The sequence below is a fragment of the Pieris napi genome, chromosome 4 (genome assembly GCF_905475465.1).
Source record: "Pieris napi chromosome 4, ilPieNapi1.2, whole genome shotgun sequence".
Taxonomy (NCBI): domain Eukaryota; kingdom Metazoa; phylum Arthropoda; class Insecta; order Lepidoptera; family Pieridae; genus Pieris; species Pieris napi.
The window spans coordinates 13447219-13473679 of record NC_062237.1 but is presented as its reverse complement, the minus strand read 5'-3'; the positions used below and the strand labels follow the sequence as shown (position 1 = coordinate 13473679).

Genomic DNA, 26461 nt, shown 5'->3' with positions numbered 1-26461 from the left:
AAATATGTTTAAGGTATGTCGGGACTCGGTATATAACAATCAAACACCTTTTTGTATTATATAATTTTTATATTATTAGATAAACAATTTAAATAAACTATAACATATTTTTTTGATAAATCCTAAATAAAAAAATGGAAGTTTATCTGGAAGACTACGTCGAGGAGCTCTGCTAGTGTCTTAATATAACTTCTACAATTATAATAAAAAATACAACCTATCTCTGACATTAATAAAGGCACAGACTGGCAAGACTGAGGTACTTCTCTCTCTCTCTCTCTTACAAATAATCTCTACCTTTTTTATTAAATATTGGGCAATGGAGATTCTCGGACAGTCTCCGCTTTTTTATATTATTAACTATTTCGAGAGATGAGAGGGTGGAAATGCCAACCCTCCGTTACAAAACTCTTCTTACTCTCTTACATACTCTCTCTCTCTTAAACTCGAGAGCTTACAATTATTTTAATTTGACGTTTTGTCCACATCATTCATTTATTAAAAAAATACTTCCCAAACTTATATGGCTGCATAATTTATTGATCTTAATTAAATAGTATATTCTAACGACAACAAAACGATGTCAAAGTAATTGCAGACGTTTAATTGTCTGATTATAAAAAAACCAGTTTGAATTGAACTTCGGCAGATAAATATTATTCTAATAAATACTCTAGACATCGGTCGATGTATTTCCTTCCTTTTAATATATTATTGTTTTATAAACCTTACATTAAATGGCGTCATCGGAATGCCTCAATCGGAAGACTCGTTTTAATCAAATTCTACTATAAAAGGTATATTTATATTAGTTTTAAAAATGTTAAATATTCCTTTGTGTAAATAAATATAGTAAATAATACATGTAAAATAGGAAAATAGACAAGTTTCGTTCGTACTGGAGTCGCACCTTCGCCATCTCTCGCTACGAGCCGCAGTCCCCGAGCAGAGAAGTGAGATGGTGCAAGGTGTCCAGGAGCACCTTGTCGTACAGGGGTGGGCCGTAGTGGTGAGGCGCGGAAGGCGGGGCCGGGATCCGCCAAGAGATCACGTGTTCGCGACCGGTCGTCCGAGACGCGGACACCGTGAACAGGACGCGACGCTCCCACGCGCCCTGCAGACCGGCCAGCACCTGGAGGGGGCGAGGGGGTCGCTCATTTCAGTGGATGATTTCAAAAAATAGCAAAGAGTCGACGATCACAGCGTTCGGTGAAATACCTGTCGTCCGACGGGGGTGTCGGGCAGGAGGGTGTGTCTCGGGAACCCCACGGCGTAGTAGGGGGAGCCGGGGGCCGGGTGCCCCGCCCCTTGACGACCCGATTGGAAACTGCGAACGACAAAACCGAGTTCAGAGAATACAGAGACGGCGTCGCGGGTTTTCGGCGGACATCACTCACTTGTAAGTCACGAGTATGGAACCGGCGTGCGAAGGGTGTCCGGGGAGGGAGTCAGGCTGGCGCCTCCAGGCCATGGAGCCGCCCGGCTGCTCGCCTCCACTCTCCCGGGCCTCCCTTTCCCTCTCTCTATCTCTATCTCCGTTGCGACCGTACTGCTGACCGCACACGAGGCACTCGATGTAGGTCGCCCCCTTAAAAAATATATTTTAATGTTTTTTTTACCTTTCCATAATTGGCTAATTAGAGAAAAATATGTTACGTATGTAAATATCCTACAGGAGAGAACTAATTCAACAGAGTCTGCGCCCACCTCGGTCTCCCGTATCTTCCGCTTGTGAATGCGCAGACAGCGGAGATGCATCTCGTGGCCGCAGTGCACCAGCGCCACGACGTCTCGGAGTTCGCCTCGCTCGTCCAGGGGCAGAGCGCACGCCGGGCACCACGCCCCGGCCCCTCGCCTCGCGCCCCCGCCCCTCACGGGCACCACGCTGCGCCACACGGCCCACTCCTCCTCGCTAACTCCCACGCAGCTCGGCTTCTCCAGCAACGGCTCCGGACCTACTTTAGCTTTACTCTCTTTTATTCGTTCGATGAACCCTCGATCACAAAGCGGATGCTCGGAATCACCTGTATTATTATCGAGGGCAGGCGAATCGGAGCCGGGCACGGGGGTCTCGAACACGTCGTCGCTGCCCATGCTGCAGTTCAGGAGCTCGCCCACCGACGCTTGCTGAGAGCAGAGAGAATGGCGTAAAGCAACGAGTGACTCTCGGAAGTGCGAAGGGTCGTCCGCCTGCACCTGTAAGCTCTCCTTGCTCTCGTGGCTGAGGTACGTGGACACGGTGTCGACGCTGTGCCGTCGACCCGACCTGCTGCTGCCGCAGTCCGTCTCTTCTTTCTCCTTCTCCTTTATTTCCACGTTGCCTTTGTTATTATTGCCTGTGACGATGAACCACTTATTTAGTGCTCGTCATTTAGATACTTTGATTTTAAAAAAAGGGTTTCAAGGTGAGGCTGGATTTTGATCGTTTCACCTGATTCGCAGGCAAACACGAAGTCGGCGGTATTTTATAGACGACGATCTTACTGAAAATATTGAGGTTGTGCAGAATTTGGCGAGCGAGTCCCGGCTTCCTGTCTCGGGGCGAAGCACTGCGCGCCCCTCCCCGCACCTCCCGACCGGCGCCCGCGCAGGGGGCCGACTTCACGGACTGCCCTGACACCGCGGACTGTACCGATTGCACCGACTGGACACTGGAGCCCGTGTGCTGCTGGGGTATACGCGGTCGACGAACTAAAATCACAGAGAGCCGTACAGACATCAGTTAAGGTTTGAACATCAAAACTTGAATGAAAAACTTGTTCTCGACACGACAACTATGTGGAATAATAATATCTTTCTTTTTAACTTTAAAACCAGTAATATTTAGTTAGCAGAGTATGGGAGAATTTTAATACTTGATAAACCCACTTCACATGAAAAACTATTACCATCAAAAGATACCCTTTCGGGTGGAGCAGGCGGAGGGGGTGTAGAGCGGGTGAGAGGGTAGGGCGGATGCGCAGCCCTTCGTAGAAGCCTCAACACCCCAGGCAAACCTGTGATGTGACGTTGGGCAGTCATACTGGATAGTGACCCCACCCAGCCGTCAAATGATACGGCTTCGATTCCCCGCTCCCAAGCCTCTTCTAGACGACATTGTACCTGATAATTATAATAATGAATTATTATTAATAACATCTTTAAAAACTAAATATTACCACATAACAAACCTCCATAGGCAGAGGATCGTATCTAAGCTCAGCGGCTCTGGGAGGATCTGCCAGTCGCGCCCACTCCCAGCGCAAGCCGCGCCCTCCGGGAGAACTCACGCTGTAGCAAGATCGTCGTACACGACATTCTGATATACCTAGATTTAAAAATTACTTAGAACTTATGTAAGAATTGCCAAAGCAAAATCAATATATATTTATTTATTTATTAAGCCTTTAAAAATATGTCCTATAAAAAAACTTTAACATTTTTAAATTGAAGATTAAAACATACCTTGTGTCTCTGAACACTGTGTCAAAGTGCGTAAATTGACATAATGCCCCTTAAGAGCTGGTTCAGCATCTGCTAGGACAACCCTGGTTAGTTTCTTGGCATGGGCTCGTTCTAACGTCCTGGCAACACCAGGCGAATGAGGCAGCCACTGGCCGTCATGCTGCCACTCCCATACCACTACACAGTGGACTGACGACATTACATAAATACAGCTTACAATTTAGAATCCTGCAATTAAAATACCATATAAAATAGTTTAACATGTTTAATGCACACATGTCACACACAAACTCTATATATCTATAATAAGTAAAAAAACATAATATAAATCAAGATCTCAAAACTAGGTACCTATATCCTGCAAACATTTACATATGTAATGTGTATATAGTAAAAAAAAAATATTGAAGATCATAAAAATTTGTCGTAAACCCCTTTGGCTTATTTCTGTTGTTTGTACTGTTATGCAGTAAGCTATATTTTATGATAAGTAGCACTAAGTGAAGTCAGCAGCAGTAGTAGTGTGAGTCGATTTTTCTATAGCATGCACTAAACCAGAATTGTTAAACAGCACACTGTAGAAGAATTTAATGTTATCCTTTTTTAGTTAATAAAACGCAGATTACGAAACTGTTTACATACCATTTTGAATAAATCCGTATTTACTATTCATCTATCCAATTTATTTCAAACTAAACGTTTTCATTTATGTTGAATGCATTTCATAACGTGACTCGTTTATACAACTTGGCCATAACTTAAACGGATTTTTTAAGTAGCATTTGAAAACATAATTCACCATTTCTAAATTCTACTTCTGGAATCTGGATAGATAACCACAGATTACAAACCCTCCTATATTATTATATTATGGCTATTAATAGGTTTGCATTACAAATATCTTCCATTGTTAAATGTCATTGTCACAAATTCACTTGTATAATCTATATAGATTACAGTCTTCCTAGACTGTGGTAAATTCGCCATTTTTTAAAGGTTTCCTAGTTGTCGTATTTTTAAACAAAAACATAGGTGATTTAATTCAGTGACTATTTATAATTTATGAACGTTTAATATTAATTAGAGAAACCCTTAATAAAAAGTGGAGATATTCAATAACAAAAGCCATAAAATATGTCAAGTACGTAAACACTTCAATTTCATATGGATCAATATAATTTATTTAGCTTCTAAAGTGTTTCTGTTGGTTTTTAAGCTGCGACTACTTAAGCTACTATTGTCACGGCGATTGGTGAATAATAGTTGTAGTTATAAAATGTATTATAGTTAAAATATATATGTGTCATAAATCATTGTATCCACTTATTCGCGGTCTTTTTCAGACTGCTTGGACACTTACAATAACGTTTATATTATTTTTGCAATTAATCAACGAATGCCTAGTTTTTGTGTATTACCAAAAACTCAAAACCATCTACTACTATCTTAAAATATTTATTTAATTCACTTCTATTTCAGAAACGTATAACACACGTCAGTCAGCTATGCAGGTAAATTTTTAATTTATTTGTTTTTCAACATACAGTTTTATTGTTAAAGAATGACTAAATGAAATAATATTATGTCCAACACAGACACGGAAAGACACCTACTGGCTGTCCCCAACACCAATCCCCAGTCACTCTGTAACAGTGCTAATACTCCCTAAGTGCCTACACCAAAAATAGTATTTGATGATTTGATTGCCTAAGGTTTATTAACTAGTAGTATTTATTTTAAAAATGCTACATAGGTTTCTTTTCTTAAGTACTGTGTTACTTGATATACTCAAAATAACATTACATATAGGTACCTTAAATTTCTAAAACTTAAATTAAATGTAAAACATTCAAGACTTGAATTGATATAATAAAAATTCCAATGTGGTAGAAAATAAAATTGTAGTAATTTTTAATAAAAATAAATCATATTTTCTTATCAATAATCATAGACATAATTGTTTTTTCTCGCACAGATGTATTAGCCTCTTAGGGAGTGACTGATGGCTAGGAACTAATTATGTGCATAAGAACTAATTCTTATGTTCATACAAGTTCTAGGTACTTATTGTAGCAGTAAGCTATACTATTTGCTAATGTGTGACATGTCTGTGAAATTGTAACATTAAGTAAATGATTCTCTACTGTGTTTTGTGTCATAATATGATGCCTGCCAAATAAGGAATTAGAAATCTTTTTACTATACATACTAGTATTTTGCCAATATCTCACATTAAGTTATATGGATATAAAAATATATTAAAATTATTTTATCATAATATTTCTAGGTTTTAATTCTAAGCCCACATGAAATTGTTAAACATCATTGTATGGTATGATGCACAGTGATATTGTTACAAAGTCACAGTGGGTTACATGTTAGTTATATGGTTGTTAATGGATTATGTACATCTGATCTCATTGTGTTAAACTTCTAAATGACCTAATACTCTAACCTGCAAGACCTTAAGTTACCAAGTCTCTCTTAACTCCCACTTTTGGAAATAGTTGTCAAAAGATTAGAACACATTTCTAGTGAAACAATATTCCTTTTTTAAATAAAATCAGAATGTTGACAACGGTCAGTCCCTCATAGTAGCCCTATTAGTGTACATTCCCAAGAGATTATTTTAATATGAAGTCAACTGTGGGATTTGATGCATTTAATCAATTGGCTCACTGATGCCAGTTCATGACACATGGAGTGCAAGACACACAGCAGCAACATGCAAATCAAGGATCCAATCTCAAGCAAGAACAGGTTACTCCTGAAAAATCTAATCAGGAGCAGAATAAGTCCAATCCAAGTTTGGTATGTAAAACTTTTTTCATCATTGAAACCATACTTTTCATTAATATGTGGAAATATGATATTAGATCAAATATGATGTAATTCAATGTTTTAATTCATGATTTTTAACTGCTTTTGCTCCGCTAACTGTCTCTGTTTAGTTAGTCAACATTTTTTTCCAGATTGACACAAAAACTGAAGCAGGCATGGAAATTACTTCGAATGGTGAAAATTCAGAAAGGCCTCCCTGGAAGAAGCTGGGAGTAGGTTCGTGAGACAAAGTTGTATTGTAATGATCTAATAACTAAAACTATCAAACATAATATTTATTTTATGATCATTATTCTAGTTTCATTAGCTAATCTGTGGCAATATTTTCCTCTTTTTAACCGATTTCAAAAAAAAAAAGGTTATGTGATATTGTTGCTATTGAATAATATTTGAGTATGATCTATTGGGCGTCCAAGTACGTGTGTTGAATCTTTTGGTTTAACTTCTTAACACTCCGATAATTTGAATTTAAAGTAAAGAGGATCTCGAACAAAGAGCGTCGCCGGCGGCAAAATCAGAGTCTGCGCCGACTCGTGTCTCCCAAGAGCGCATTGATGGTGCTCAACGAAATGGTGTACGGCGCCCCATTGGTAAGTTTGTTAAACACGATATTTGTCAGAATATCTTGCGTAATTTTAAATTTATTAAATAAATAATTTCAGGACTTCAGAGTGGATTGCGCTCCGCCAACCGGGTACTACGCATCGAACAACCCGAGCTTCTGCGCCGAAGTGACAATTGACGGGTGCAGTTATCGGGGCTGTGGTAATTCCTATCGAAGACGATAATCCCATTGGCTGCATCTCTTATTTTTCTTTGACTAATGCGTAGCGTTATTCCGTCCGGCCAGGTGAAACGAAGACATCGGCCCGCAGCGCGGCCGCCGAGCAAGCCGTGCGAGATATCATTATCAAAAAACTGAATAAATTTAACACCCAGGAGAAATCCAACGAGGCAAAAGACGGGGAGGAGAAAATGGAGACGGAAGAGGAGGAGCCCATGCCGATGATCCAGCTGGCGTCGTACGCGTTGCACAAGCTGTTCAGCGAGTGGGAGGGCGAAGGTCATCACGTGCCGCAGATCAGACCTCACAATTCCTCCGTAACTCACTTTCTGTTATATTATATTTGTAGCCGATGAGGGCGAGCAGAGATCTTCACTGTCTATATCTATCTTTTCTCCTCTTCATAGTTTTAAGTGGTTTCGGTTTGAATGTTCCCAAAGCCGAGATTTGCCTTTGAATTTGTATTTGTCTGTGCGTTGAACTAAGGCTGCCTACGCACTGGCGACCATGGTCGCCGCGACCTGGCCGCGGCGGCCAGTGAATTCTGGACTTTATATGGCCATCGCTATAGCCCCTACGCACTTAGCGGCCAGCGACCAGCGGCCACCGTTGGCCGCGGCGTCTAATTTGATGCCACGCGATTTTCACATTTGATGTCCGCATGTCGCGCTTGCCTACGCACCAGCGACCATGGTCGCGGCGGCCTGGCCGCGTCTATGGTCGCCAGTGCGTAGGCTGCCTTAAGTCGATCGCAGGCGGAGTTAGATCAATCACAGCCGGTTCGATAGAATCCAACTCACGCTCGCGACGTCCCCAGGTATCGGACACGGACGTGGACCTGACGTCTCAAGCCAACGGCCCGCCGCCTCCGAAGCCGAAGAAAGTGAAGACTCTCCCCGAGAACGCTGCAGAGATGCACCCTTGTATGCTGTTGTCGTACATGCGGCCGATGCAGGAGTACCGGGAGCTGGGGGTGCAGGGCGACCGTCCGCAGAACCTCATCTACACCATCGGAGTGGAGGTGGACGGCGCCACCTTCATCGGCCAAGGTATCGGATGCTGGCGAAATTTCTAATTAAAAACGTCGTATTTTATTCTTGTCTATTGTGAAACGAAACTGTCAGTGCTTGGCGAGTGGAAGGCAGTGGAAGGCATTCACATGTGACTCTGTCACTCCTAAACGGCTTTACCCATTTTGATGGGGTTTAAACTTGGTTGAGGAATTAATTAATAATTTTGTAAAAAGCTAAATGTAGACATGGCCTGCAGAGTGTGCGTTTGTTTTAATATTAAAATGAGTTTTGATTGCAGGACCAAACAAGAAGGAGGCTCGCAAGGACGCGGCCACGTCGGCCTGCAATTCGCTGTTCGGAGTCAAATTCCAACAAACATAAAATAATATTCAAATATTGTATTATTAATATTCGTCATTTACGCCTTGAAATAGACGTAAGCTAATTATTATTCCTTTAATTGCAATTAAACATAAACAATGATCGACCTGCCTTTTATTTCTGATAATGTCGCTACGTGACAGTGCAATCGTATCCTGTCAACGTGCTCTCAGTTCTCTCACGTGAAGTAAGACTTATTTCTGAAAATGATAATCGAGGAAATCACAATATGTCAGGTATTCGAAATCGTATGAAATAAAGCAAAATAATGAAAGACGTGTGCTTTGAATTACCTTTAATAACATAAATTACGAATACTGGAGAATACTTGTTCGTTAGGCATAAAAATGTAATATTTTAAGAATATCAAATAACAGACTTGAATAATTCCACGTATTGCACATTCGGCGCAACATCGAGTTGGCACTATCAACAATTAACTTAAATATATTGCACTGCGATCAGGGTTAAACAATTACGAGTAGCATTGGAGATGCCTAAAAATTACCTTTAGCAGAATTTTATACCAAAATTACGTATCAATTAATTTATTAATTATAATTGAGCGAACTCTCGTTACTACCATTCTTAAAGATTTAACACGTACGGAGGGTATCATTACTTAGGACTATTGCGAGTTGCGACGCCCTTATGGGACCTCGCGTGTCATATTCCTGTCACTAATCACTAACTACACATTGAGTCTGCTCACAGCTTCAATTGTTAAGTAATAAAGATACAAAGTTGGAAACGCAAAAGTATAACAACGGCACAAAGAAAACGATAAACAACAAATTCATAAAACTTAATGAAATGTGTCTTAAAGATTTACTGGTTCGAGATTACAACAGCCTATATGTCCACATGGACAAGGGGCTCTGCAGTAGAGCTACGTGTGGAGGCTCCTTCCCTCCAACTAGCAGCATGTACAACTGGGTTTCCCCATTTCTCGGGACGGTCCGGGATCGCCGTTCGCTCATATCTTGGAGTTCTATATCTCCAGTCCCGGAGTCGGGCGTCATCGCCGTCCCCAGGGTACGTACGTCGGGTCCCAGGTAATGCGGATTACTGAAGCCTAAGGATGCCCGATTAGGCCGATTCACTATCTCCGCGCTCGCATAGTCCGAAGTGGACAAGTCCCCCTCGTCTTCTGTCTTCTCTGTGACGGGGATCTTGGTAAACTTAACGGACGCCGATTTCGGAATTATCGTGGTTTTTTCTATTCTATTCTTTGATTTCATTTCCTCTTCTTCTTCTGAGTCTAAATATACCAGTTTTGTCGCTTCGATGGGAGATAGCACTGGGGTAGGTAGAACCATATCCGCAAAGTCTGGGACGGAAATAGGTTCACGGGACACGTTTCTGCATCGTTCGGGCACGGTTCCTTCTTTAGGGCTCTCGCCTCCATCGGCCGGTTGGCGCTCGTCGATGACGTACGCCGACCGCGATTTCGATAAAGATGTCGATTCTCGGATAAGACTTTCAGTAGAATCCTGGTCTCCGAGGACGCTGTAAGAGCATCTCGCCGCTCGACGAATGTGGAAGGAGGATAGTTTGGAAATTTCTCTCAGGAACCCCGCTGGCGGTTCAGGCCGCGGTTTAACGGGAGCCGCAGGAGCGGAGTGAGCGCGCTGCGGAGCGCCGCTAATAAGTAAGGCGCGGCTGTCGACGCGGGCGGACGGCCATTTTTCGCTTTGCAAGATCCGTTCCCAGGTTTCTGTAGCTAAAATTAAAATAAAGAGAAATGGAGAAAATAGTGGTTATACTTGAGTTTTGTTTTAAAAAGTGAATTGCGGGCGAGCTTACCGAAATGAAACCTCCAAAGTTCGTTGGTAGGATGTCCGTTCGTTTCTCCGCCAAAGATGTAAAGGTGTGCGCCCGCCCGTAGACCGGTGTGACCGCTACGTGCAGGCGGCGATAACTTAGCAGGGGTTCGCACTTGTGTCCACACTCGGGAAACTGAAATTGAAGAAAAATTAATACATATCTAAAGTTTCAAACAATTTCAAAATATGCCAACCTGTGTTCCTTTTGCCTGTTTGTATTGAGAGTTCTGTAATTTATGAAATATACAATAAGTAATCATTTGAAGGACTTTAACTTACTGGTATCGTAATGCCAGAGGTCGGCGCAGGCCCTGAGGTCGCATTGTCCACCGTGTATGTACAGTCGCGCCTCGTGCAGTGCTGCAGCGTGCCGGTGCCGCGCCGGGCCGACGGTTGACGTTCGCACTTGCTGCCAAGACTCTGATTCTGAAAGATATTACAACCATTGCAATGAACTTAATCAATTCGATGAAATTTTCCTATTTTAACGGTCTCACCATAGTGGAAAGCCCACAGTTCATTCGTAGATCCTCTCAAGTCCTTATAGCCTCCGTAAATCAGCAAACAGTCCTTTAGTGCGTGGGCAGAGTGACCGCGACGACCACGCGGGCTTGACCCGTTGCGAGCTTCGCGACTGCTGCGTCTCCGCAGCGTTGAATAGTTACTAGTTTGCCCCGCCAGTTTCCGCCATATTTTCAACTGAAAGTCATAAAGATTTTTAATTCTTCAATTCAATTAAGCATTTCAGTTTTTCATTTAGACATGAACTAATAACTCTGTTAAAATGACCTCTGTGTCGTATATCCAAAGAGGGGTCTCATTAGAGAGCGCTCCTGCCTCGCCACCGAACACGTAGAGGCGACCTTCGTGTGCAGTGGCCGTGTGCTCTTGTAGGGCGGGCGGCGGTTCGCCTCGCGCCTCCAACCGCTCCCAACGTCCCGTAGCTAAAAATAAAAGAGATATCATAACTACATAACCTACATGATCAATTATAACAAAAAATTTCAAATATAGACAGGGCCACACTAAATCTACATACAATACTGTCTATTGATTCCCAATTCAATAAGTTATCATTAACGTTAGCTCCTAAGTAATAGAGAAGAAACTCATTTGTCTTCCCTTCATATTGGCGGACCACTTAACATAGTTTAGTCTCAAAATAAAAGAAAATCACGTAACAAATTTTCAAACTCGAAGACTCTCGAACAGCGTAAACGTTCTTCAGTTAATTGTGAACGGCACAAAGAAGTGCTGACGTGGCTTAAGTGCCGCCACTCAGTTGAGATGCAACACTTGCAAGCATATTGACAAGTTCGATTCGATGTTGATAGAACACATTTACTCTCAATTTCTTGGCACGATGACACAGAAAGAAAACACCTTTAACCAAATATTTATTTTAGATGTAGAAAATTACAAGTTTTAAATCTCATATTCTCTACATCTAACCACCAAAACTAATATAGGAATAACCGATAAATTTGTAATGAAATGATTATTATCGTTACAATGTCTATGATGTCTACTGAATCCCTTTTGTGTTGGAAGAGCACATACTTTACGTAAGTACTATTGTTAATTTATGAATTATTCATTAAAGAAAATATAAGAATATGTATTTCTTATTATATGTATTTCAAGCTTAATATTGATCGTTGCAGCAAACTTACATAGACAATATCTCCAGAAGTCTCTTAGAGGAACACAGCCGCCCGCCCCGCGTCCGCCCAGAATGTAGACATAACCGCCCAGAAGTGTCGCCGAGTGCTTCCCACGCGAACACGGAGCCGCTCGAGAAGCCTCTACACCGTTGTCGACCGACACCCACATTTTAGCTGAAAGAATAGTTGTAAATAATTACATTAATGGATGAAAACAAAGTTTTTACAAACAGAAGTAAGAAATAAAAGTAGTTGGAATATGTATAAAACATAGTGTTGTTTAACTTGTCTACTCCAGTAGGTTATTGACCTCTACGTACGTAGTTTTAAAGTTGTGGGGCTGAACATTGATTAAAAACCTTTGATTTCAGTTTCTTATTTAATTCTTAAGAAACGTGTCGACATCAAAGACTCGCCAAACGCATGATTCCCCTCAAAACTCCCCTTTGCGATGTAAAGTGTAGAAATACGCCATATGTAGGAAATGAAATGGACCGGCGTCCCTCAGGGCTCCTCATCGGACCCTTCTTCCTTCACTACAACTAAAACTCATTGACTATTATCGTTCCTTCTTTCAATGAGGGTCGTTGAGTATCGCTTACAACATGTAAATATTGGTTAATCGAAAAGAAATATTGCAAGGCAAGTCAGAACAACGAAGGGGTCAGGTCGGTCGCAGATTAATTATAGACCACCGGATACGTACTTAATTACTTATCATTGCAACGTTGCTTCTACAATGAAATATATAAGGTAAGGTAAGTTTGTTTATATGCCATTTTCAAGAAGTAAGTACTGACTGACTAATAATTATAATCTATAACCTCTTTAGGTCTGGGCCTCAGATTTCTGAATCTATTTCGGGATCATTTTTCAATCTAATACGCAAGTAGGTGACCAGCCTGCATTGCCTGACACACGCCGTCGACCTTTTTTTGTGTCGTAGACATGTAGGTTTCCTCACGATGTTTTCCTTCATCGTTCGAGCGAATGTTAAATGCGCACATAGAAAGAAAGTCCATTGGTGCACAGCCGGGGATCGAACCTACTACCTCAGGGATGAGAGTCGCACGCTGAAGCCACTAGGCTAACACTGCTCTAACATTGACTGACTAAGGAGACGAAAAAGTTGGTGTAGATATTATAGTGCACTTTCACAAACTACAAGTTTTACCAGGAATTTAGAAGCAGTAAAAGCTAGAATGATAAATCACGTACGAAGATACCGAATGAAACTTTACTCTTGCCGCGTGGATTGTGCCAACTTTCTAAGACGTAATTCAGGACCTAACAGATTTATTTATATACCATATATATAAATAACTTACTACATGCTATATTTCTATACTTTATTAAATCGGTAACACTTCAATGCACTTCTTTCGACGGTTCATTTGTTAAGTTCACTTTGAGATACGCCGAAAGAATCTTTAAAAATAAATACTCCCGTCCAAGTCAAAGTGAATGCAGAAAGTTATCCCGCAATATTTGATCAACAAAACCTTGACCGTAATGAACCCTTTAGAGAGACCCTCACGGCTGCGGTCTCAACGACGCTTATTGACAGAGTCGCGCATCAAAAATAAAACGAGATGCTGTTTCTTCTAAAAAAGTATTTTTTATATTTAGGTACAAAGTTGTAAACAAGATTATAGAATGTCAAAGCTTTGCTGAGTGATTTCAACTTTGAACGTACAATGCGTTGGTAACAAGTTGAACATTGTATTTTATATTAACGTCTCGCACAATGTTAATATTGAACACAGAAGAGCTCGCTAGGGGACGAAGAGGGCGTAGGAACAAATTGGATTTAGGTCCCACCGTGGCGTCTGGTCTGAAGCGTACCTATTGTATGCTAATGCATAAATAACCCCTTTTTGCTTTGGAAACATTGGTACCTGAATTACAACGTTACGTACGTACCTTAATTCGTATATGTTATGTTAATAAATAGTATTTTTAGTTAGTCCTATTTAGTTGTCATTGTTGCAGCAAAAATTTACGAATTTATTCCCTCATATATCCACTGATTGTTTTCAATACAGCCTTCACTCAGGTTGCCATTTGTGTTTCGTAAGTGTGCTTCTAGCTCCACGTCCGCGTCATGGATTTTCAACTAAAGCCTCTAAGCCACTGATTGGAAAGATCATTCTGCCCTGGACCTTCTCACACCCTAACTTTTATAAATAGGGATGAAAATGAAAACTTTCAACCAATAAGGGTGGGTCCAACCAGACGATAATAATTTGCAATGATTGAATTGATTCATAGCAGATAAGTTTATGTATGGTGAAAGATAGTAGTTCAATCTATAAACCTGAGTTTAATTTTAATTCTTCTTAAGAAATAAGGTGTGTCTTTGCAGCGTGAGTAAATTACTGAAGTTTTTATTCAATAACATATTTTATTAACGCATGGGGATGTTATTTAGTACTTTACGTATTAAACTATGATTTCAACTACATATTAACTAAAGTTCAAAGTCGTCGAGCGATCCATTAGACACTGTAGCGGTGTGTATGCGCCTTAAAATGCATAATAGTGAAATTATCTCTCCCCTTGAGGGTAACGACCCTCAGCGCAACTGTCGGTGTGTCAGGACAAGGCCGATATTTACGATACAATTTGGCGCGTTGTCTCAAACACCGGTTATTAGTAAGCAGCCCTCACTGACGGGGACTTGTCTGCTTATTGGGACTATTGGGGGTTTTTGTTGTCTACTTTTAATGGAGCAATTGTACCTAAAATATAAGGTTTTTTTAATGGGAAAGTTAAAATAGTGCCATAAAAATAACATTGATTTTAAACATAAATTTGGTTTAGGAAGCATAATTTATTAGTAATAAGCATTTAGTAAATTAAGATTTGTAAGCATCGAAAGCTATTCCATTTTGATTACTAATAAACCTTCCTTTAATAGAGTAGAAGATTGTTTCAAAGTAAATTACAAAATAGTATATTTCACCATATTACAGATAAACGTTCGTATCGCGGTTGAAAGGCTGCTTTATTTTAATGATGTTTTGACTGCAAAACGGCAAAACCAGCGAGCATACTCGTCAAAAGTCAGTGAAAAGCGGGCTTCAGATTTCAATTTAGCTTGAGTTGCCTTCGTTGCACAACGCACATTTACTTACAAACGTAGTGGATATATTTTATGTATACTGGCTTAAAGTGCTAATTATTTTGTTTTATACAAATTCTGCAAAAATGGGAGTAAAAGTAATTTTTATAGTTTACCAAAAAGAAATTGCATATTTTTTTATATTCACTTTCACACTGACTTCAAAGGCATTATAAAAGAAAAGGCATACAAAAAGTCGTGCAGTACCATTTCACATGATCTCAAGAGAATGTAAAACGTAAACAATGCGCAGTGCAATCTGTGCTAAAGCCTTAGGCATTTCCAGCTTGCTATTGTGAAGCTGCGAGCTAACTTTTGCCTAAACTTTTTGTCACAGCTAGGTATAGCTTAGAAATCGTTCTTATACCTATTTCATACATGTTTACGGTCGATAACCTTAGCTTTCCTTCACCGTGTGGAAATTTTAAACAGTTTATTTCGTATGTCGATCGATATCCAACTGTTTGATTTTAAACAACATTGAAGTGTAAATCCAAGCAAAATTCGTATTACAATATTTCCTATACGATTACCTACTGTATAGTGTTATTATTCTTTGGTTTGGTTAACTGGTTTCGAAATTGCTGTGGTGGGATGACAATAGGTTTGTAATCATCAAATTAAAATACTTTTCCATTATTCACATCATTCAAATTTATTATAAGAGATTTAGATAAAAATAAAACATTCGCAGAATAAAGAAAAGCTAACAAAAAAAATTTAACTGACATTTTTGGGGCCCACGCCCCACAGGGGGCAATTTACTGGATATGACACAACTTGGACGCTTGAGACTGAAGCTAACCAAATTGGGACCTAACAATAAATCTCTGTGCATCAAGCATCAAACGCAAGGATCTCACTAAATTGATATAAAAAAAATTCTTTATTAAAATTATTTAGACTTTGAATTTCAGTTTTTTATTCTGAAAATTTACTTACTGTGTTTCTTAAGTGATCATATAATAATATAAAAATTATGTTTACATATAGTTAGGTATATATAAGAATTTTAGGGGTATGCCTCAAAAAACGTAGGGACACGCCACTAGAGCATGTTATGTACATAATGTATCGACAGCAATCAAATCGTTAGGCAGTTAATTATGTCTCCCAGCGGAGTGGCCGTCCGGGGGCGGATAAGCGACGGAACGAGATCAAAACAGCCTCTCACCCCTCCTCACACCCCGAACCCCCAGTAGGAGGTGCAACCATTCAACGGAGCCGATGCTACCATAACTCACTATTCAAAGCAAATATAGTAATACTAATGCCATATTTTGTATTGAATTAGTATTTCCCTATTTGTTTGAGAGATTTTATTTCACTATGATAGGTGTCGCTAAATTCTGCACGAATACGTCTTTTGTAACAGTTTACAATTCATGATGAAGTCACTACGAGGGTAACTGCTCAAGCTTACTATTTAGTATTAGCTGAACGGTGATATATTACAACTAAACTCACATCGTTGGTAATCGTATTTTGCCGGTTTGCGTGTTCTTCGCCTGGGTTCAAATGTTATGATTTACCTTAAATTATCATAAAATCCAGGAGCTAAACCAGTGTTGCATACCTTTATTTATTGTTCAACAACACCCTCCTTTTTGTAAATCACTCGTGTGGAAGAAACGACCCGCTATTTAAGCTGCCTCGGTTTTGGCGGTAAATAAAAATTCATATCCCTATCACACGATATATGATTTTTATTATAATATTAAATTATTGTTTTTAACCAAGGAAACATTTTAGAGATATTATGCAACTGTGCCTAAACTATACAGCATAAACTATACCCGCAAGATAATAACAATGCGGGTAGACTCGAGTGGTCTCCATTAAGTATCTGAGAATTTATAGGTATAGTACTATAAAATTAAGGTAAATTTGTATTAATAGTAATTTTTTATATAAATACATATTTACAAAAGAGTAATTATAATCAGAATTAACTAAATGTATATTATTAGTACATATTAGGTATAACATTCATGAAAACCTGTAACCCTACGCAGTTCGCCACAAGCAATCGCTCGACTACTAAACGAATGGAATAAAAACATCCTTACCTATATTTTCTCATCCGTTTAGTCTGAGTAAGGTTTAGGTTCATTGGGCGCATTCACTTAACACGAATTTGTCATTTATAACAGGACCTAATAGGTTATTTCATAGATTTTGTTTACAGGCTTGTAGTCCATTGAACTATAGCGTAAAACGCGCGACGCAGCGGTCCCCTCAGAAGTCAGATTTGTACTGGGGTCTGGGGTTGAAACGTGAAGGGTGGGTGCGTGGCGGGGACGGGGTGCGTTCGGAAATTCAGATTTCGGGGTGGAAAATCTACCTTGTTAGAATGCCTCGCAATGAAAATGTACCGCGCGTTCTCTGGCTTTTTTTGATGAGGTTAAGTATTACGATTAAAAATACCTAATATACCAATCACTTAACTTTGGATATAAGAAATTATATCTGTAATAATAATAGTATACGGTCCGGTGCAATTCTAAAGCGGCAATTTAGTTTTATATATAATAAGTTCCTAATTGATTAAAATATGAAACATCTTTTTTAAGTGTTCTGGTTCAAAATGTTGTTCAGTCTCGCCCTATCAGCTCCTAAAATTATTTTACAAATTCTATGACTTTATTTATTATAAATTTCACTGATCGAACAAAACACAAGGTTATTTTTCGTGCCAGTTACGATGTCTGGTTCCAATAAATTTATTGCGTAAGCAAAGCTCAAAAGATGACATAAGATGTAGCCTTATTCTATTTAGTACTATAAGAAAAGAGGTCATGTCGCAAGGATCTGGAAACATTATATAATGTTTTAAAATAAGGTCAACCTCGGTCGGCGAACTGGCCTGGCTTTCCTTTGTGTTACACAAAAGCAACAATTAATTGGTAGTTGTAACTGCATGCAATATTTTAAATATGTGTCGCCAAAACGGTTATATTTATATAATAGGTACTAGTTGACTCGGCAAACATCGTTTTGCCATGTATATTATTTCTAGGAATAAAAATTTTAGTTCAATAAAAATAACTATCTACTATAATAAAAATAGGGGTTGATCGTAGAGGGGTGACAATAAAGGTATGTATGTATTTTTGTATGTTGTATCATCAAACAATAAAACAACAAGTTTTATCTAAAGAAAATAAACAAAATAACATTTAGGGGGATGAAAAATAGATGTCGTCTGATTCTCAGACTTACTGAATATGCATAAAACATTTCATAAGAATCGGTCGAGCCATTTCGGAGGAGTATGGGAACAAACATTGTGACACGAGAATTTTATAATATAGATTATATTATATATTTGGAATTTTTTTTTTTAAATCCATTTAAGCTAGGCAAGTATGGATGAGATTCAGAATCGGGACTTAGCGTGAACTGTGCCTCCCGTAATATGTCAAAATGCACTTACCTTTCTGCTACAAAAATCATCTTTTAGTTTTAGGTTAAATAGCTTATGAAAGTCGATACATATCTTTCAAAGTTTTCATTATTGAGAATTATTTATAAAAATTAAAACCTAAACATAACAATCAAATATACATTAGGTATTTACAATTATCTTAACCTACATAGTAAGAATATAAATAATTATAAATTAATAAAAAGAAAATTAAAACAAATTAAAAAGTTTGGTCCCTGTGGCAGCGTACCTTTAACGCTGGCAGCATTTCCTCGCTGTTGCGATTCTTATTCGAGCGAGGAAAGCACCAGCTCTGGGGACATCGGTAAGTGGGTCATTCTTCTTTTTAACCTACAATTAGTTGTCTCCACCAATCAGTGAGAAAATAAACAAGGAAATTACTATTATTTTTTTCTTAATTGTATTTCAACATGCACTGTACTATATGCATAATGGCTATGCACGATCAAATAACAAATAATAATTTAATTGTAAAAGTACGTGACAAAGTAGTAAATCCGCGTGACAGAAGTGTATCTCATACAAATTCCCTATGTCTCCCGCTACCTCAGCTTGCGTTTAATCCATAATATTACGAAAAAATTATATGATGACACAAAACATAAAAATATCTTATAGCTCCTAAATATATTGCCTATCATGCAATAGCAACCATTATTTTTTATCACTTTTAATAAAATATTTAAAAAATATCAAATACTTGTCTCCTACTGCCTGGTGTTTTATTTTGTAAATTCTGTCACGTGGGTTGTCCTTCGAAATACGCGTTTGTGCCGCTCGTCTTTGTGGCCTGTGATTGAAGGTTTAGACCTCCTTCCCCCCCTTGGTACATTTTCCCCTATGAGATCAAAAGTCAGCGCGTCAATCGCTCGAAAGCTGTGACAGAAGGTGTGTGTTTTTATTCGGCTACCGCTTCGTCATTTAAGTAATGGATTCAAAATATAATTATTATTGTTACTTTTTGTTGTCTACTCTTACGTTATAAGAAATATTTTGTTGTCAATGAGTAAATTATAAATTCTATGTCAGCTTTTAAATGTTATCGACTTAGCAACAAGTTTTTACCCCTACGTCACATGTCAACTCTGTCACATTTTTACCTAATGGCAAACAATTTTTTCGAAGATTATGGGTTTCGCCAAATATCCTGGAACTTCTTTGAATCAGGGCATGGAAAAGGAGCTTCTGATGGTTGGAGGGACAATGAAACGCTAAGATGATGCCATAGTAGGTAGAGGAAACTATATTGCAGATGTTCCAATTCTTATCCACTTTCAAGATGCCAACAAATTTAAACGGTTCATTTTGACAGACTAAGGGTGAGATCTATAGTGCGCACTTGGACTTTGCTCAGACTTAACTACAACCATTCTTTACTTTTTTAAAGGATAATAAAGAAGGTATTGCATGAAATGAAACATCAATTTCTGTCTTAGCTTGAGCTTAGCTTAATCTCACCGTTAAAATGTCTATAAATATACTAAATCATAGTTTAACCTTAGTGTTTTTCGTAAGTAAAGTCTGAGCAAAGTCCAAGTGCGCACTATAGATCTCTCCCTAAGACTTAGAAAAGGTAGCAACAACGATTCCAAATAATATTGTGCCCCTGAAAGGAACAAAGCAAGTCCACCAAATGTTCACGGAAACTCGTCTTAAACCATAGGGTATTTAGTTGTTGCTGTGAACAATTCTGTTCTTACGACGTTGTTGTCTTATTCTAAATTTATCAGCCTCTGCCTATATATATATATATATACTGTGGGCGTGTTCTTATCTAACGAAAAAGAAGACGATATAATTCATGATGTGGAAGATTTCATGCTCACTGATATTATGAACACAATTAAAATACCCCGAAAAAGATTTTACGATATTATGTATACATAATCCAGCCCAGATGAATCAACTAATGAAGATCAGCCTTTCGTCACGCTTAAAACGAAAGATCCAACTGATCAAACTGCTGTCTGCGGTACTTCTTGCCAAACACTCCAGGCTCCGAATGTTAATAAAAAGGGAAGAGACAATATTTCTAGTTCGAAGGGCCACTATCAATATTCGAAAAATAAGACTTTCTATCAATGGCTTAATGATTATTTTATTTTATGTTTTTGGAAACGTTAATTTGATGTCAAGCTATACTAGACTTTAATTACTTAAAACGAATGAGTAGTCATTTAATTTACTAAAATATGAATCTCTTATTCTAAAGGTTCTCAAATGTGATTTCAATAATTATCTAACTTCGATCTCATGTTATTTTATATGACAATGATGAAGACTGAAAAGATGTATAACAAAATAAATTATTTTAGAAAAATAAACCTGTTTTATACCAAAACGCAGCCTGGTATCCCCTAGAATATCAAACTCCGTCACGATGTTGTCTCCTGATAGGAAAATTATTTTTGTCTTTTATATATTTTGTTATGACCAGTGCAACATTTAAAATTTATATTTATATTATTTGATTATATTGCTATCTGTGATATTGGTATTTATTTTTTAATGATAGTAAAAATTGATTTATAGCAAAAAATACATTTATATTAGCAGAAAATGTGACGGAGTGGTATTAGGTCACGAATAAAACATATTTTATACATACAAATGTATTATATTAATATGTTTTCTAAAAGCTCATTTAGTTAATTAATGTATTACAAAAGTACAAGTTATTTGACATAGAGTATTCGATAGAATAAAATAAAAGATTTCGTGCCGAAATAGTAAATTTTTTTGTCGAATATTTCTTTCAGGCCTAGAAAATCGTACAAAAATCTGTAAACATCTCGGCAAACCACTTTTTCTAATAGAATAGAAAATCTGCTATCAGAATATATATATAAACTGACAAGAAAGCTCTATATTTTTATTTTAAAAATTGAGCTAAAGCTTTATCAAATTGTAGGTTTAAAAGAAGAACGACCCAAGTACTATCTACCAGGCGCCAACCTAAATCTTTAGTTAGCGCCTGTGCACTTGAACTCCACGGCCCAAGAGTATCACTTCTTTTATTGAGAATTGGGTATTATTTAATTTGAATAATAGGTAGGGTAGGGTTCTGAATAAATCTTAGTGACAGCGCTTTGATCAAAAGCAATCAACCGTGTATTAAATGGGCACCTAATCGATAATTATTAGGATTATCATTCTCATCTGTAGGTGGGTAAAATTTTTGCATGTTTCAGTGCACCAACTTTTACTGATTACTCATCTGTTTCCTAATAAAAATACGTGTTATCTAATTTAAATAGATCCTCGGTAACTTCACAAAATTGGATTTTCGTTTCAAGGATTCTAATTTTCTAATTCTAATATCTCCAGACTAATTAAATATCTTGCTAATATTATTAGTCTCGATGTTGAATCATACCATAAACCGATAAGTTATTGAGACTTTTATTCAAATCTTGATATAATATTCTAATATCTACTTCTGTAATCTTATACCAGTTTTACATTCAGCCGTAGTGAGCAGGGAAGTGGGCAGGACGAGTGCGTAAACGCGATACTTTAATACATATATTAAAGAACATAATATACAAAGTTAGAACTATATCATTTCAACATTTTTTATCGCCACAAGAGTTTTAATATTTTACTACTTTTATTTTCTTTTAAACCTTATTTTTAACAATTCAATCTAAATAATTCAATTATTCGTTTATCAAGCGACAATGTAACATACTTTATTTTTAACAATAGTGATATACGAATAATTATTGCCTGTGATAGATTTATTTAGACTATAGCTGTCAGTTTTTACCTTTCAGTTCAAGCCCACAGACTGTAACATATCGAACTATAGTTTCTTTTGATAGTTGACAGGTGTTTGGGGAAAATTTTGACATTTCATAAAATTTAAGAAAACCAAAACTCTGCTCAAATTATAATAAGTAATAACCAAAACCAACTGTGATTATAAATTATAAAGACTAAGATAACTCACTGTAAAAACGTTTCCATCCAGGGCATGTTGTGTTCCTCAGTTACCGAGCGATGAGGTAATTACAAATAAGTAGCTATTTAGTTGCATCACTTTAAGTTACAAGAGAAACGATGGCGAAGTTCCGCTTTTTATGGTCGTGTATATATACTATATTGTTTGACGTATTACTATTACAGATAATTACTGTTGATGAGCGACTCTCGCTCTGCTCGGAGATCTCAGAGTCATCATGACGCGAGCCGGACCGCCTAGTGAAAATCTTCCGACTGTAAGTAAATTTGGCAAATCGACGATTCTTCTGATTAATTTAAACGAAACCAACGTATTATTTATATGCATAGTTTCGCTTTATAAAGTAAATTCTTAATTTATGAAATTTGCGCACAGGATAAACCTAATATCAAGTAGGTTTAAGTAGAAAAAAATAAAATAATTATGTTTAAGGCAACTAAAACAATTTGTTATTACCTTTTGGCTATATTCAATTTTTAAATGTATTATCTATTATTTGCATATTGCTATTTATTTGTGGGTGAGTATCTGCTTAAAATATTAATTTGCATTTTTTTTTGATTTCCTTACAGATTTAGATTGTCAGATGACTATATTCAGGGACAGTGATAGTGTATGTTTGTTTCTGTTTTTCTTGTGTACCTCAATGTCATATATTTGCATGTTTATTCCAAACATCTGGTTTTAACTAAGACTTCTTTGTAGGTCTAGGCATGGCGTTTTTTATGACCTTGGGAATTCCTCCTAAAATATGTATTTAAAATTAGAAAATAAATATGTATCTATATGAAAATTATGGCAATAACTGTTGTATATCCCTGTGTATGAAATGTCAGTGGCCTTTGCATAGTTAGCCTTTAATCAATAAAACACATAATTTTTCAGGTAAAGTTAGTTGTTGTTGGCGATGGTGGGGTTGGCAAGAGTGCAATCACAATTCAATTCTTCCAAAAACTATTTGTAACAGACTATGATCCCACCATTGAGGATTCTTATATACAACACACGGAGGTGGATGGACAGTGGTGCATACTTGATGGTTAGTTTGAACTTTATATTACATAATGAAGTTAGCAACTGTCTGTTTTGTTATTGCCATCAAGATCAACTAAAACACAAATATGAAAAATAGTAATAAATTTAGTAATACACTGTTATTGTTCTTTGTTTGAATTAGAGAAAGTGTAAATACTATTTCATTATTGTATAATATAAACCTGAAGCATATGTTTTAATCTAATCTAATACTTGTTACCCACTGGCAACTAGATCTTGGAAACCTTTCCATATTAGGTCCTCTCTTTCTCTCCCCTAGTTTCTGTATTCAGTGAAATGGTGCTCAACATCAAATTTGTATGAATGTAAAAGGCATATTCACTAAATATTTCAGTACTGGACACGGCCGGTCAAGAAGAGTTTAGTGCTATGCGGGAACAGTATATGCGAAAAGGAGACGGTTTCCTCCTGGTCTACTCCGTGACTGACAAGCAGAGCTTTGAAAACATCCGGCATTTCCACACCCAGATCCTCAGAGTTAAGGACAGGGAGACATATCCAATGCTGATAGCTGCAAATAAGGTACTTTGGAATTATAAAAAAACAAAGAATTAAAGTGTCTAGCTAAATATTACTGTACAACTTTCTGGCACTTTATTACTAAGAACTGACGAGTCAACTATCTTATATTTGAAAATACAGTGTAAACTCCATGTAACTTCCCTTGATTTAACAACAAACCCCCTAAAGAGTCGAAATCACTCGGCTTTGGTTTGTTTAGCTTGTCTTCCATACAATGATACACTACATACCATTACACCCACCCTCAATAATGACAACTATTAAATACTAAAAAGTACTCTTTAAGTTGCCGAAATTAGTGAAAACTACGGAACTGTGCACGTTGTTTTGTCGCTCTATTGTCCTAGCGAGAAATAAACTCGTCAGACGTACCGAACTTTCCAAGAAATCCGTTCTTTTTTTTTTACAAATTGCGCTTGCTCGCATGTGATGAAGCACCGAGATGCCTCAGTATCGCAAGATATGAATTAAATAAGTAAAAAACTACAACATAATTACTGGTGCAAAAGACGTAATAATCTAAATATTGCTCTATGTTAGGTGGATTTAGTCCATTCGCGTGTAGTAAGCGAAGAGGCAGGTCGCGATATGGCGAGACACCTCAACGCGCCCTACATCGAGACCAGCGCTAAAGAGCCGCCGCTTAACATTGATGCTGCATTCCATGAGGTATATTCATATCATATCATTTAGGTTTTATAGGAAGATTTTCTATAAGTCAAGACTCAAATTTTTTCGTATCATCCATTAAACTTCAGCTCATGTGTGTGTGTCGATATGAAACATGTTTTCCTACTTGTTATGGCATTTGACATAAACAATGTCGTTTATGGCACATATACCCAACACGCATTCAGTGTGTATCTATTGGCACTCTATTACAATCTTTATAAAGTTTACATACATTATGGAATAAGTTGAATATAATACATGATATTAGTAAGAAAAAACATATGGATAATGATTTTATTGGCTTCAGCTCGTCCGTATCATCCGGAACCATCCGCAGCAGGAGGAGAAACAACGTCGCCGGAGGAAGTTCTTCACTAAATGCCAAATACTTTAGATACAACTTAGTCTATAGATACCTGTCGTAAGACAAGAACCAAAGATACCATGAAATTATTTATTTGAATTGAATATGATTGTCTTAGAACATGTTCTAAATGCTATATGTATTGGAAAGTAAACAGTACTGTTTGTGCAATATTCAAAATCGTTACGAGAATTGCTGATAAAGTAAAATGTCTTTACTTTAGCACCCGTACATTTATCAAATTAAAGTCGAGATAACGTGGAAGATTATTTTATGACTTAAGTATAAGTTACAGTATTAACTATCGATTTCTATGTATAAAGATCTGTGAAGAATATATGCTAAAGAAAAGTTAACGTGGCTTGTTAAATGTTAAAGTGTTATATATTTTTATTCAAATTAACATGACCGTTAAGGCGCAGAGGCGCCTCGAACACTCGCTCATAGAATATAATAGATCTGATAATGTGAAAAAATGCTTAAAGCATAAACTATACTTTCTTAGAAATAAGCAATGTTCAAACCAAAATACACTCCAAGAGCCTAAAACTACCCCACTACGCATAAGATGCGCAAATGTCGCTACGTTTATCTATTGCTAGACATTAACTTATACTTAATATACCGTCTCAGCGCATGAATACTCAATCTGTGAACATTATTTCAACACATTGAGTATGCATATGGTGATTAGTGAAGCACAAAATATGTATTTTCGCAATTATAAGTGAATGATTAGGAAGGCATTTTGTTTTTGCACTAAGTGTTTGTAGTTAATAGACAAATCTCTAGATGGCGCTGTGAGAATAAATGTTATACCAAGCGTTAATTTGCGAGAACTTTAACATTTTTAGAAACCTTCTGTGCTGATATGTGTTTTGTCTAGTTTATTGGATATATATTTATAAGTCGATCGTTGAAAGAAAATACCAAAGCATTTAAATAAATAGATTGGGTCCCGCCCTTCCTTATTGTTTACGAGATCCATCGTTGTGTGTTAGCATTCTATATCTACTTTTGTTTTATTGTTGTCCCATCTATGTTATGAAATATATTTTTCTTTATTTATATTTTTATTTATTAAAAAAAAATACCTCAAAAATCGATGTAGCTTTTCTCTTCATATTTTTTTCTGGTGTACATCATGCACACTTGCATAATTTTCAAATGTTATAAATGAATAAAAAGCTGGCTTTATTTAATCACGCAATGTAATATCTCGTGACCTAGTTACACTCGAAATAAAATTAAGTTTTTTTACTACTTTTAGTAATTTTGACATAGATGCGGAAGTAACATTGTAGCGTAATCTACAATCAGTGCGTTGAAGCCACACCCTAACTCGCGATATCACTGGA

At 37.4% G+C, this 26461-nt stretch overlaps 4 protein-coding genes across 13 annotated transcripts; 2 read left to right on the top strand and 2 right to left on the bottom strand.

Moving 5' to 3' along the window:
* Positions 1-652: 652 nt before the first annotated feature.
* Positions 653-4317, bottom strand: LOC125048668 (protein deltex). 3 transcript variants are annotated; one of them, XM_047647459.1, is made up of 11 exons: positions 4087-4317; positions 3445-3633; positions 3171-3307; positions 2889-3102; positions 2485-2691; positions 2197-2336; positions 2025-2127; positions 1708-1958; positions 1398-1588; positions 1219-1327; positions 653-1132 (listed from the first exon to the last, which is right to left on the bottom strand). In XM_047647459.1, exons 1-11 carry the CDS (start codon positions 4115-4117, stop codon positions 926-928), a joined length of 1779 nt encoding a protein of 592 aa, XP_047503415.1. In that variant the 5' UTR covers positions 4118-4317; the 3' UTR covers positions 653-925. The 3 variants fall into 3 exon arrangements, with proteins under 3 accessions (XP_047503415.1, XP_047503416.1, XP_047503417.1); XM_047647460.1 differs by having other exon boundaries at positions 1708-1955; XM_047647461.1 differs by having other exon boundaries at positions 3445-3672; positions 4087-4314.
* A 92-nt stretch (positions 4318-4409) lies between these two features.
* Positions 4410-8567, top strand: LOC125048671 (spermatid perinuclear RNA-binding protein-like). 6 transcript variants are annotated; one of them, XM_047647472.1, is made up of 11 exons: positions 4410-4585; positions 4924-4955; positions 5040-5090; positions 5420-5504; positions 6133-6255; positions 6417-6501; positions 6760-6875; positions 6948-7050; positions 7136-7386; positions 7887-8118; positions 8381-8567. In XM_047647472.1, the coding sequence occupies exons 5-11, from the start codon at positions 6136-6138 to the stop codon at positions 8461-8463; spliced, it is 990 nt and encodes a 329-aa protein (XP_047503428.1). In that variant the 5' UTR covers positions 4410-4585; positions 4924-4955; positions 5040-5090; positions 5420-5504; positions 6133-6135; the 3' UTR covers positions 8464-8567. The 6 variants fall into 6 exon arrangements, with proteins under 6 accessions (XP_047503428.1, XP_047503427.1, XP_047503426.1 ...); XM_047647471.1 differs by having other exon boundaries at positions 6012-6255; XM_047647470.1 differs by having other exon boundaries at positions 5040-5131.
* A 176-nt stretch (positions 8568-8743) lies between these two features.
* LOC125048669 (rab9 effector protein with kelch motifs-like) lies at positions 8744-17319 on the bottom strand. 2 transcript variants are annotated; one of them, XM_047647462.1, is made up of 7 exons: positions 17147-17319; positions 11963-12127; positions 11079-11233; positions 10787-10988; positions 10569-10715; positions 10270-10422; positions 8744-10186 (listed from the first exon to the last, which is right to left on the bottom strand). In XM_047647462.1, exons 2-7 carry the CDS (start codon positions 12120-12122, stop codon positions 9306-9308), a joined length of 1698 nt encoding a protein of 565 aa, XP_047503418.1. In that variant the 5' UTR covers positions 12123-12127; positions 17147-17319; the 3' UTR covers positions 8744-9305. The 2 variants fall into 2 exon arrangements, with proteins under 2 accessions (XP_047503418.1, XP_047503419.1); XM_047647463.1 differs by lacking the exon at positions 17147-17319 and adding an exon at positions 16654-16821.
* A 5056-nt stretch (positions 17320-22375) lies between these two features.
* On the top strand, positions 22376-26171 carry LOC125048920 (ras-related protein M-Ras-like). 2 transcript variants are annotated; one of them, XM_047647881.1, is made up of 7 exons: positions 22376-22532; positions 22654-22745; positions 23062-23102; positions 23375-23528; positions 23880-24067; positions 24608-24736; positions 25047-26171. In XM_047647881.1, the coding sequence occupies exons 3-7, from the start codon at positions 23076-23078 to the stop codon at positions 25131-25133; spliced, it is 585 nt and encodes a 194-aa protein (XP_047503837.1). In that variant the 5' UTR covers positions 22376-22532; positions 22654-22745; positions 23062-23075; the 3' UTR covers positions 25134-26171. The 2 variants fall into 2 exon arrangements, with proteins under 2 accessions (XP_047503837.1, XP_047503836.1); XM_047647880.1 differs by lacking the exon at positions 23062-23102 and having other exon boundaries at positions 22377-22532.
* The last annotated feature ends 290 nt before the right edge of the window (positions 26172-26461 follow it).